Source organism: Hylaeus anthracinus, unplaced genomic scaffold, assembly GCF_026225885.1.
Source record: "Hylaeus anthracinus isolate JK02 unplaced genomic scaffold, UHH_iyHylAnth1.0_haploid 0, whole genome shotgun sequence".
NCBI lineage: Eukaryota > Metazoa > Arthropoda > Insecta > Hymenoptera > Colletidae > Hylaeus > Hylaeus anthracinus.
Window position 1 is genome coordinate 15,467,487 of NW_026533254.1, and position 11,697 is coordinate 15,479,183.

General features: G+C 38.4%; 1 protein-coding gene across 5 annotated transcripts; it reads left to right on the plus strand.

The window, feature by feature from the left end:
- Position 1: 1 nt before the first annotated feature.
- LOC128892211 (phospholipid scramblase 1-like) lies at positions 2 to 11,398 on the plus strand. 5 transcript variants are annotated; one of them, XM_054152470.1, is made up of 8 exons: positions 162 to 300; positions 1,024 to 1,175; positions 3,901 to 4,029; positions 7,908 to 8,006; positions 8,695 to 8,912; positions 10,207 to 10,362; positions 10,436 to 10,597; positions 10,678 to 11,398. In XM_054152470.1, the coding sequence occupies exons 3-8, from the start codon at positions 3,912 to 3,914 to the stop codon at positions 10,717 to 10,719; spliced, it is 795 nt and encodes a 264-aa protein (XP_054008445.1). In that variant the 5' UTR covers positions 162 to 300; positions 1,024 to 1,175; positions 3,901 to 3,911; the 3' UTR covers positions 10,720 to 11,398. The 5 variants fall into 5 exon arrangements, with proteins under 5 accessions (XP_054008470.1, XP_054008445.1, XP_054008436.1 ...); XM_054152495.1 differs by lacking the exons at positions 162 to 300; positions 1,024 to 1,175 and adding an exon at positions 2 to 155; XM_054152461.1 differs by lacking the exon at positions 1,024 to 1,175.
- The last annotated feature ends 299 nt before the right edge of the window (positions 11,399 to 11,697 follow it).

The following is an 11,697-nucleotide window of genomic DNA, read 5'->3' on the forward strand; positions in this document are numbered from 1 at the left end:
GCGACGGGGATCCGAAATCGAGCACTTTAGGTCGCGTTTTCAAATTTTCCGACGTTTCCTCGTTAAACGCGCGTTAAAGCCGGCCTGTGATTGGTGGACGCCGCCACGGCACGGAAAACTCGGACGAATAGCGTCGCTGAACGGGAGGACTGGACGTACGTTCTTTTCTTTCTATATAAAACCGTGGCCTGAGGAAAATAGTAAGAGAGTAATCACGGAAACTCCCTTTACCGGATGCAAGTGTCATTCTCTTATCTTCTAGACAGCACTATCCACGACCTCGACGCTCCCGAGCGTTCAGTGAGTTTTATTAATATTACCAAACATTCATTAAAAGCATGCTCGAGTAGGATCCGAAAATCTTCGTATATTCTAGGATACATTCTTTCGTAGGAACGATGTTTTATTAATAACTATGATTCGAGATGCTGCTTCGATTTTTATTCATCGTTAAACCTTCCGTTACCTATATCGCGTTCTTTTTTTTTGTTCGTCCTTTTCTTTTGGTCGTGTTTAGAAAAAGACACGTCCTTGCATCAGAGGTATAAGAAATACACTGGAAAAGTTTATCGAATGATTTATTACGTGCAAAGCACGTCTCATTGGCAATGGTCGCAACTTTGGTCGCTATTTTCGTAAGAAAACGATCGTATTGAGTCACCGAGCGTTGCACAAAACCTACGCTGCTCGTTTCGTGGGTAAGAAGTGGAGAAAATTGCCCATCACATGAGAACACCGCATAAAACGTGCACACTTAAAATAGATCAGGAGAGAAAAATTAGAAGAGTCGTGCGTAACAGAAAATTAGATTTTTGTGTATTTATATTATTCTTTTTGTGCATAAGGAAAAATAACGAATAGAGAGAGAGAGAGAGACAACGTCGGGAATATTCGATATTCCTTTTCCACCGACGAAGGGCGTAAACCGTGCTTTTCTGAAAAACCGGAAGCGCACATTGCTCGGGTCGTATCTTGCGGTTTACACAGGCCACCTATTTTCTTTTGTATTGGTGTGTTGTATAGATACGTCATTCCAGCAGTCACGACATTGACGACCTTGTGGTATGCGACGCAGACACATGTGAGACACGATGACATCATCCGATGAAAGTGTACATAACTGAACAATGCATCACTTTACGTAGTATTCGGTGACGAACAGTGGCAATTAGTCGGTGAGGGCCAATTTTAAGTAATCCATCGACAAATAATGCCCACTCTCGCGTCCACAGATGTTTCACGTTGGACAAACTATCGCACGAGTTATAACTTCGAAACAAAGCAATAGAGATCATAGGTCACGTTTCGCACTGTTTCACGCTCGATTCCTGAATTTAAATTCTAGATGAAGATAGTCGTTCGTTTTCAAACAAAGAAACCGTCTTCTATTTTTATTTCAAATTTCAATGAATTTATTAGGTTGTCTCGAAAGTTTCTTTCGCGAGTTGCATTCAATTATTTTATGTGGTCGTGTTTATATAAATACACAATCTAATTTCATAGATATTCATATAATGTAACATAAAACATAAAATATTGTGCATGTATTACTTATTAACAGGGCCGACGTGACCTTTTGCGGGGCCGGGTTCAAAAATTTTGCAGGGCCTGAATTCACATTCAAATCTTACACTTAAATTTTACAACGAGGAATTATTTATTTACAAATGCTATACAGGGTGTCCCAAAAATATTGTAACAACTTGAAAGGGGTGATAACTTTTTCCTTAACGAAAATGTTATCTGAAGCTTTGTTAAGGAATTATTAACGGAAAATACTGACCAATCAGCGGGCGCTCCATTGGCATACTCGCGCTCTGATTGGTCGGGGAGCGCGGCCACCTAGCGCATAGCGTACGCTACCGCAAGCGCTCCACCGGCATCCTCGCGCTCTGATTGGTCAGTGTTTTCCGTTATTATCTTCTCAACGAAGCCTCGGACAACATTTTCGCTAAGGAAAAAGTTGTTTCAAATCACCTCTCGAACCAACCCTTTCAAACTGTTACAGTTTTGGGACACCCTGTATATTTTTTATAAGATGAATATTAAATAATAATACTTTCATGATTTTTGTCACTCCTTTCAATTTAAACAACGCTACTAAAAAAATGTCTTGCATCTCAGCAAAAATTGCTTCCATTTCTTAATAGTATCATCAGTCTGTAAAAAGTTAATCAAAATCGGTACCTTTTAATTCAGTAATTTTCGTAGACCGCGAGACCTTTTAAAACCTGCCTTGCGCCGGCCCTGCTTATTAATAAAGCGAAAGAAACTTTGGGGACAACCTAATACTAAATATTACCTACATGTATGCCATCAATTCCTCGAATTCGAATATCTATCGTGAGAATAAACGAATCGTTAACACAGAATCGTTCGACGAGCTCTACAGAGCTCGAACGAGTCGACTTCTATTGCGCCTGTAATTAATAAGTCGTCATCGAGTCCGCGGAACAATGCAATTGGTTCTCGGAATGCACGTGCACTTATCGCCGCGCTTATCGATGATTTTCTTTTCGCTGTCGCTAATAACATCTACGAAACTTCATCCTTATTACCGATTGTATAACTCGTAATCGTACGCGTAATTCGTATAATTTCTGACCCCCTCGTCGTTCGTTCACCGTGAAAAGCGTAATCAGTGCGTGTTGCGGCACGTTTAAAAAAAAAAAGGAAAAAATAATAATCGCACGAACGAAAAGGTATCGAGGTTGTTCGCAACAAACGAGGAAACTGTCGATTAGGCCTCATGAAACTTCATTCAAGGCTATTAAAAACTAGTGCACACGATGTGCTGGAAACTAGTTTAAGGTGTCATTCTTGATTTTTTTTTTTTTTTTTATATATCGATGAATGTTTCTATCTAAGCGTACGTGCGATACCTCGTAAGGGCAAGTGCAATTAAATTTGCGAGATAATAAATACTCGACACACTGAATATTTATGAAATGTATAGAAAGTTGATATTCGTATATGTAATTATATTTATAATTGACGAAATTAACGAAACGTGGCATCAGGGACGTGATAAGAATTCAAATTTATCGAGTACACCGGAAGTCAAGATTGCTACACAGCGATGGAATGTATATAACCTATATAAAATACAGACATCAGAATATAGGGATATTTGTAGGGACGAGCAAATATATTATGATAATAATAATAGAACATTTTAAGAAAATAGGTTCAACCAACACAGTCAGGATTTTAGAATCGAATTTTCTTATGGAATGTAACTCTCAATTTTCGATAGTAAACACAGTAGAGTTTCAGTGTTGGTAGGTAGCCAGCAAGTTCAGTATAAATTATCGATCACAGACATATCGAGGGACAAAGGATTATTATCATTAAAAACACGTCGAGTTATCGGCTATACTTCATAAAGTTACAACGACCTTTACGAGCGGACGATGACCTGGCAATTTCAACAACATAAACAGTGTGTTATTAGTTTCGTCACCATGCGACGTTTCTCGCAACTAATTCGTCCAATCTGCTGGTAAAGAAGGTCGCGGGGGAGAACGTTACCGATCGAACAGTTCACTCGTACATAACCTAAATACCAAAACGAAAAGTAAGACTTAATTTTTAGGTGGGTTGCGTCGTTTTCATTTTCGAAAGTTTCGATTTCACGTAATTCATGCACGTGCTCTTCCATCGAGTGTAGGAATAATACATTTTTAAAACAGCAGACTCGAACATTATTAACATATTGGAGTTCTTTCATTGATGGAACATGAAGGTTAACCGTGGAGACTAATTAGCATACGCATTCGTATTGCGTTGTTTATCGCGAAGCGATGAAATTTCGTTTAAGCTTCGTATTCCATGTTGATTGAATGAAAACTTCAGAATGAACGAAACGTAATCTGAAGGATAAATCTATCTCGGATTTAGGTGAGAGAAACATGACTTCCCCGTATGCACAACAACCACCGCCTTATTCACCGATGCAGCCCATTGCAACTGCACCCGTACCTGGTGCATTTCCGATGCCACAACCCGATATACCGATGATGCCCCAAGGTAAAGTATTATTACATTTTTTTTAAAGCTGGTTTTGAGTCACCAGTCAATTTACGATTGCGTTATACCAATGTCGTTTCATATCAACATCGAATAATTACACGAAGAGAAATAATGACAATTAAACTACGTAATTTCGGACTTCATATATGGGTGACAGTGATTTTCACTGAAAAAGTACGAAAATTAATTCTGAAAGTTAAGTGTCACAGAAAATGAATTTATATAAAATACTTAAACTTTAATGAAGTTACAAAACTAAACACCACAATAAATGTTTCATTACACAGTTTCCAATAGTCTGTAAACAAAATTGAATCACAGTAGAAATTTTAAAAAGTATTAGTCTGGCAGTGAACGTGTTAATACGTCCAGAGTCGATCTTTGAGCCAATTAGGCTTCGCAACTTCTAAGACAAACCCTGCAAGAGCTTCAATATTTATTATCTGTACTAGATTATCAAAAATCGTGTTTAAGTTGCGCCTATCGCTCGTCATTTACCACATTCCAAACTTTATATCTCGTGCGCCCCGATAGCTGGAAATTGTTACACGAATACCGTACAGCACGTATTCGTCAATATTATTCGACCATTACGTATCAGTTTTGAATCGCGTTATCAGATCACGAGTGTTGTAGGTCATAAATCTGTTACAAAACCCTCCAGAAAGCTTTCGACGTTCCGTTGACTCCATTAAACTTCTGTTAACTTCTGTTAAACGTTTTCGGGAATTCTAAAAGACTCAGGTAGCTAGCCCCGAATCCGAATTTATCAGTGGCCAACGTTATCTGATCGTGAGTTCGTCGTACAACAAGCGGCCTCTGAAACGGACCACGATACAGTCGCTGTTTGCCAAGTGACGATCAGTAAGTAGATTAGTCGTCTTCATTGGTGGAAGCGTCACGTATGCAGGATAAGTGCCATCCAGTTTCGTAGACCCGTAGCTCGTTTCGCCTTTCTTATCGGCAGTAAATACACTTGCGTAGCTCCGTGCAACAGGAACCGATCTAGATCGAGGCTCTACGAATTTTTGTGTCGTAATTCGGGAATTCATGTGCGTCGATATTCTAGATCACCTGTTGCCTGTGATCTGTGTTAAACGTGTGCCGTGTAAAAAGACCCTGTCGTGCTCCGTTCTTTGTGACATTTTTTTCTTGTAATATTTTTTCTTGCAAACGTCGAAGTAAATTAAAGGAGTAAAGGATCTCTAAGGTAGCCAGTTAGTTTCACGGTGTTTGCTTTTATTAAGGATAAATGTAAAGATTCGTCCGCAACGGGCAGAGTTGTTAGGCAATTATTACACTCCGTGTATCTCGATAAATGGCTCCCCTTCGATATAAAAAATCTGTTCACAACGGGGTCTTCGTTTTATCGACTCCCCCCCCCCTTTTTTTTTTGTTTCCCTCTTTTTTTCTCGGCTCGTTTCAAACGCTGCACCGTAAATAGTCGCGTAAAAATAAAATTGTCATGGAGAAGGTTGGTGTCTTCGTTCTGGAACTACGAGACGATGGAGAATTTTATTCGATTATTAATCAGATGACTGAGTAATATTAATAATAAACAAATGACCGAATAAGCATTTTAAACGAAGCATACATTCGATGGTGGTGTTGTTAATCATCAAAGATTGCTCTCTCTTGTTTTCTCCAAGAATTTTTTTTTTTTTTTTTTTTTTTTTTTTTATCCTCGTGGAAATCGATTGAACGCAAAAATTGAGAATCGTTTCGCCGTAGAATGAACGAGATATTCGAACGAATCGATATCGATGTTTTCCATTCGAAGGGACGCGTTGCAGCTGTAACGGAAAGTACAGTTCGCGCGAGGCTGCACGCTAAGGTGATTCATGGTTAATTAACGGTGAGATTAAATAATATTCTGTCCAATTTGCGAAACAAGCCGGACGTGCGTCGGCGGATCGGCAATTTGCTACCGGCGAAGGGCTGCGATCGCGTTGCATAAAATCTTGTTTCGAGTTGCGGTGGACTGTTTCTTTAAATGCGTCGTTTCGAACGTAATTCGAACCGTTCGATATTTATAGATGGCGCAATAAAATAAACATGCAGGTTAGATCTCGATTACACGTCGATATCGTAGAGAGTAAATCATAGGCAGAAAATATGGGGGACGAAACTTTGTGGGAGTTTCGAGTGCTGTTTTTTTTTTGTTATGTATTGGGTTGTCCGGAAAGTCCATGTCGATTTTTGGTAGATGGTGCAGGTCTGAATACAGGCTGTCCCAAAAATCTTGTGACACCTTGAAAGGTGTGATTCGGGAGATGATTTGAAACAACTTTTTCCTTAGCGAAAATGTTGTCCGAAGCTTCGTTGAGGAGATATTAACGGAAAACACTGACCAATCAGAGCGCGGAGGCTACGCCTACCGTGGGCGGTCCACCGGCTTACTCGCGCTTTGATTGGTCGGGGTTTACTTATTAATATCTCCTCAACGAAGCCTCGGACAACATTTTCGCTAAGGAAAAAGTTGTTTCAAATCACCTCCCGAACCACCTCTTTCAAGGTATTACAACATTTTTGGGACACCCTGTATATCGAAGTGGTTGAAAACAAATAACATGCATACATCCCTTAAAAGATGGAAAGATTGTGGAACAAAATGGCACCTATGTAATTCAATAAATATACATCAAAATTCAAATATGCCTTTGAATTTTTCTTAAAAATAGGCATGAACTTTCCGGACAACCCAATATTTCATTTCGCTTGGGTATTTAATCTCGAGTACATTGATTATTGCATCTGATGATCTAGCTAATAGTTTTCGAGTAGCACTCTTGGAGTATATTATAATGCCCTTTCATTGAACAGTTGGAAAGTTTTCACCGTAGGAGTATTTATTGTTCTCTTTATCTGGTAAGATAACACGGCAAACCAGGACGGTCCAAAGAAGTAAATGTGTCCCAGGAAAAATACACACGTCTTATCATTGAGCAGAGCTGGAGAAACTTGAGGAAACAGCCGATCGTTAGAGTGCATTAGGTGCTGCCAATAGAGCACCGTTTACGCGTTAAATAAATCCCGAGAATCGCGTATAGACATGTTACGAGCTGTTACAAAAAAATTTCAAACTAGTAGCCGGCTGGCGTGCCCGTGATTTACGTAAAGTTGAATAAAGAAACGCCGGCGTGGATATTATGCAAATTTTCGAACAAGTTTTTCGGGACGAATTTTTTACTTCGGAAATGTTACGGTCCACGTTGGTGTCGATAGTTACGAGAGTTTGCGAGTGAACTATATTCGTTTGCATGGCTGAGCTATGGAGTCCGAATATTTCGAAACTTCCTGGAAGGTAAAGATGCAGCAAATTCGAAGGTGTCTCAGAACGTTGTTCAGAAATACCCTGAAGAGGTATCACAGACACCCAAAGAGGAACGGATATACCAGGTTTCTCACGGACGAAGAAAAGAGGTGACTGTATAGGACCTTAGGCTTCCGGTTCAATTCAAAAATCAATATGGCGGACCGTTTAACGCTAGAGCTGGCCCAAGCAATTTGGAGTTTATATCTGAATGCACTTGTTGATCGTGGAAAGATTCTAGTTGTTTGTTAACATTAAAGCCACCAAGGCCAATGCATATCATATTATACATACAATTATATATAAAATTATATTATTATATTAATGATTATATATTATATATTAATTAGAATATAATTAATTACTTATACATTCGTAATTAGAGGGATGAAGGCCAAACTAATTTGTCTTTCAAATTTATCACCTTGGTAGTTTTCTATCAACCTTTCATTTTACATTTACATTTATTTAAACAGTAGTATAACCCTATCAAAAAACTATATGCAATTCTATCTATATATATTGTCATTAAAATTAACGTTATATTTTTTTTTTATTTCAGGTGGTTGGTCACCGCTGAATACGACCTGTCCACCAGGCTTGGAATACCTTATGGCCCTTGATCATCTGTTTGTTCAGCAAAAAATAGAACTCATCGAAGGTTAGTTTCGTTTGTGTTATCTGTCTCATCCATCATTATCTATCTGCCTATATAACCTATATAATAAACATGTGTAACGTGACTCGTCTAATTTTACCTCAACGTAGATAAATTTTGTTTATTCCTCAAGTGAATTTTAGGAAACACTTTTATAACGCTTGATAAAAGCATAGAACAAACTACAGATAGGAATGATTTCGTGCGTTAGATTCAGGAAGAAAGAACTTGTCGACAGATGGCCGAGTTCAGTGAGCCTATGAGCGTTCCACGGGCCGATAAATGGATCCGAGTAAAATCACGTGACTGCGGTAGGATCGTAGTGGCAAGAGGCTATTCCAAGAATGCATACAAAACCGATACGGGTTATCATTTGTGTTAAATAATGACAATAAGAATAAATATACGAATTATTATACAAATATATAAACATCTATTTCTATAATTGTTTACGCGCACTATAGTAAATAGTATACTCTTTCGAGTACAGTACCTTGTCCAAAATTAAAAAATTCGATTATCTAATCTAATCGGGAGATCTGATTTTACGCGACACGAGGCCACGAGTCTTATTCGTGATTTTATTTTCCAGCGAAAATGAAACCTCGATCTCTAACTAACCCCGACGAAGTAAACATCGATATTTTGTGCCTTAATAGGAATCAAGCGATGTATTTGAATGCTGTTGCAGCTTTGATCGGATTCGAAACCAAAAATAAATACAGCGTGGTGAATATCAGGGGCGAGCCAGTGTTTTACGTCGTCGAGGAATCGAATATATGTTCGCGTATGTGCCTCGGAGCTTCCCGTAGCTGCGAGTTTCAAGTGTACGACGGCACCAGAAGGGAAGTCCTGCGCATGATTCGTCCTTTTAGGTGCGATAGTTGCTGCTGTCCTTGCTGCTTGCAGGTATTTTCCCTTTATCGTCTTAAAGAAAGGAACGACGCGCAGCTGCCCCCTCCGTGACGAAAACAATCGAGCGTGTAACGGAAGTCTCCAGGCAGCCCAATAAAGTATGGGCCGAACCTCAGATTTTTACGACACCCGTTATCCGACGTAAATCGCTAAATTTGTAACTCGAGTCGAAGCAATCTCGTTTGAGACTTTGTGTGTTTGAGACAAGTGGGAACTTGCGAACCACTGCTGAGATACTTGTTAGTTTAGTTAATATTCAGTAATATTTATTTACGTTTCGTTTGTCTTATGAATCCATCTTTCAGGGTCCCATGGAAATGACCGAGACAGACTTCGCTGAAGCTAGCTTTGACCAACGAGAGATTGAATAATCTACAGTTGAAGGAATTTTTAGTACAAACTCCCACAAAGAAATATTACAAAATTTTTATTTCTCTCCATAAATTCATCGTTTCTTTGCTTCTTTCTTTCGTTGCTTGTGGATTATTTCTCATATTATTTAGAGGTGTCGTCTTTGTCACGTACCAGTAACGTTTTGTTATCTGCTAGCAGTGGCTCGTGAACACGGTACAATCATATTTCACTTCGACAGCACTACCCGTAGTAGGTATATACTCAATCGGTTCATGAAGGACACGTCCGTTCGCGTTACCGTAATTGCCTCTTTATTTATGACGGTCGGCAGCTACCGCTTGCAAAACGTGCGGCTGGAGATTCTTCGACATGCGGTGCACACACAGCGCGCCGAGCTTTCTTCACACGTGCGCACCATCTGCGACGATTACCTTTGACGAAAAGTTATTCAGCCCATTGGGAAGGCAGGTCACGATCGATATTCTTTGAACAGAACCGCCCTGATCAGCGACGGTTTCGTACACGATTCTGACCAGCTCGCTGTGGAGCACTTGGCTTAGAAATTTGGTCAAAATTATATTATTTCGTTACACATATTCAAAGAGTTATTTAATATAATTAGTAGGGAATGAGAAAGATAGAATTTTTAAATGTTAGCATCAAAGCCTTTAAGTTCAAGGCTTGAACTGATTTTTCGATGCTTGAGTTTTGTCCTGATTTCAGAATCAACACAATATTCTTGTATGAATATTTAATTAGTAGGGAATGAGAAAGATACAATTTTTAAATGTTAGCATCAAAACCTTGAAGTTCAAGGCTTGAACTGATTTCTCGATGCTTGAGTTTCATCGCGATTTCAGAATCCACATAATATTCTTATATAAATAAAATTTCGCCCATCAAAGTCAATACATTTCAATTTATATATTTTCAGGAGCTAGAAGTGTTTTCTGGTAATATGTTCCTGGGTTCTGTGGTACAAGACTGGAGTCTTTGGCAGCCTACGTTCTCGATTCGCAACGCATCTGGAGAAACGGTTTTAATTATAGAAGGGCCGTGGTGTAAATTTTGCGGGGATGTAAAGTTCAAGGTACACCCTCGTTAACATCTTGATAATGTTTTTTCCTTTACACCTTCTCCACTGTTATTTTGTGCTTTTGTAGGTATTGTCTGTAAACGGCGAGAACAGAGTTGGAGTGATTAAGAAGGAATGGAGCGGCCTCATGCAAGAGTTTTTCACAGATGTTGACAATTTTGGTATAAGTTTTCCTCTGGATCTGGACGTGAAGATCAAGGCTGTGTTACTCGGTGCCTGTCTTTTAATTGTAAGATTTTTATTAGCCAGCGCGTTTCTGGAATACTGTTATTACATTTATTGGTGTATTTATAATTGTGTATGTTGCAGGATTTTATGTACTTCGAACATAGCGGCCACAATAACGTGTAATTTTGTATACACGGGAATACTTACTATTACCATATGATATGTATATGTATATAGTTCTCGCTGTTTTCGCTGATGCAGCTTTCAATAGTTTTTCTTTGTACTTTTGCTATTAATATGTAATTAGCGTGTAACGATCTTTCAGGGAAATTAGCCTTCTACGTGTTGTTAATCCTTCCAAATGTCGCGTAATTATTGAGAACGATATTTTTATGATGGTATATATAATGATTATCTCTTGATGATCAACATAGATCTGATAGATATAAATTATCGACAGGAATTTGTTATTTTTCCACTTGGCTGTCGAAATAACTTTAAGTAAAGAACATACTCTTCCAATAGATTTTATATTGAGCTTTGAGTCTCTTCAAATTTTATATTGTACGCAATAATTTATAATTAGTCCAATTCAAGTCTTGACGTACAAATCTCTTTTTTATTGCCTTTCAAAGACTGCCGTACTTCAATTGTCGTAAGCATAAAACGCGGTGTTTTTATAAGTCTTCGAATCTTTATGCGATGTAATTAATGTAATCGTGTGTATATTATTTTAAGGATACTTTGAGTAACGATCTTATACTCACTCGTTACTTACAATTGCAATTATTTTGTATTTAAATATTGTAAATACTCTGGAATATTTTTTGTGCATTTTATAAATGTCATTAATGATTTCAAAGACTGTTTTTTATTTTTGCCTTACCTACCGTTTCTTCTGCAATATTGTAGCAAATAACGTAGGTATAACATAAATTATATGGTAATTAATGAATATTTTATATAGTAACACGAAATACATAATGTATAAGGGTATAAAACTATGTTAAAAAACTATATTCAAATATTCGCGCCACGGGACAAGAATTGGTATCGCCATCTAGCGGTGAGCAGAAGGAACTAAAATTTCGACGTGTGGTCAGCGCCTCTATCGGGAAAATGCTGAAGCTTGTCGAGAAATAGTTCCCCTAGTCACGGTAG

Excerpts from the sequence above, each read along its gene's own strand:
- LOC128892211 (XM_054152495.1), top strand. The coding sequence starts at position 3,912 with ATGACTTCCCCGTATGCACAACAACCACCGCCTTATTCACCGATGCAG. Across the intron at positions 10,363-10,435 it reads GCGGGGATGTAAAGTTCAAG|GTATTGTCTGTAAACGGCGA; the intron begins GTACACCCTCGT and ends GTGCTTTTGTAG. Across the intron at positions 10,598-10,677 it reads TCGGTGCCTGTCTTTTAATT|GATTTTATGTACTTCGAACA; the intron begins GTAAGATTTTTA and ends TGTATGTTGCAG.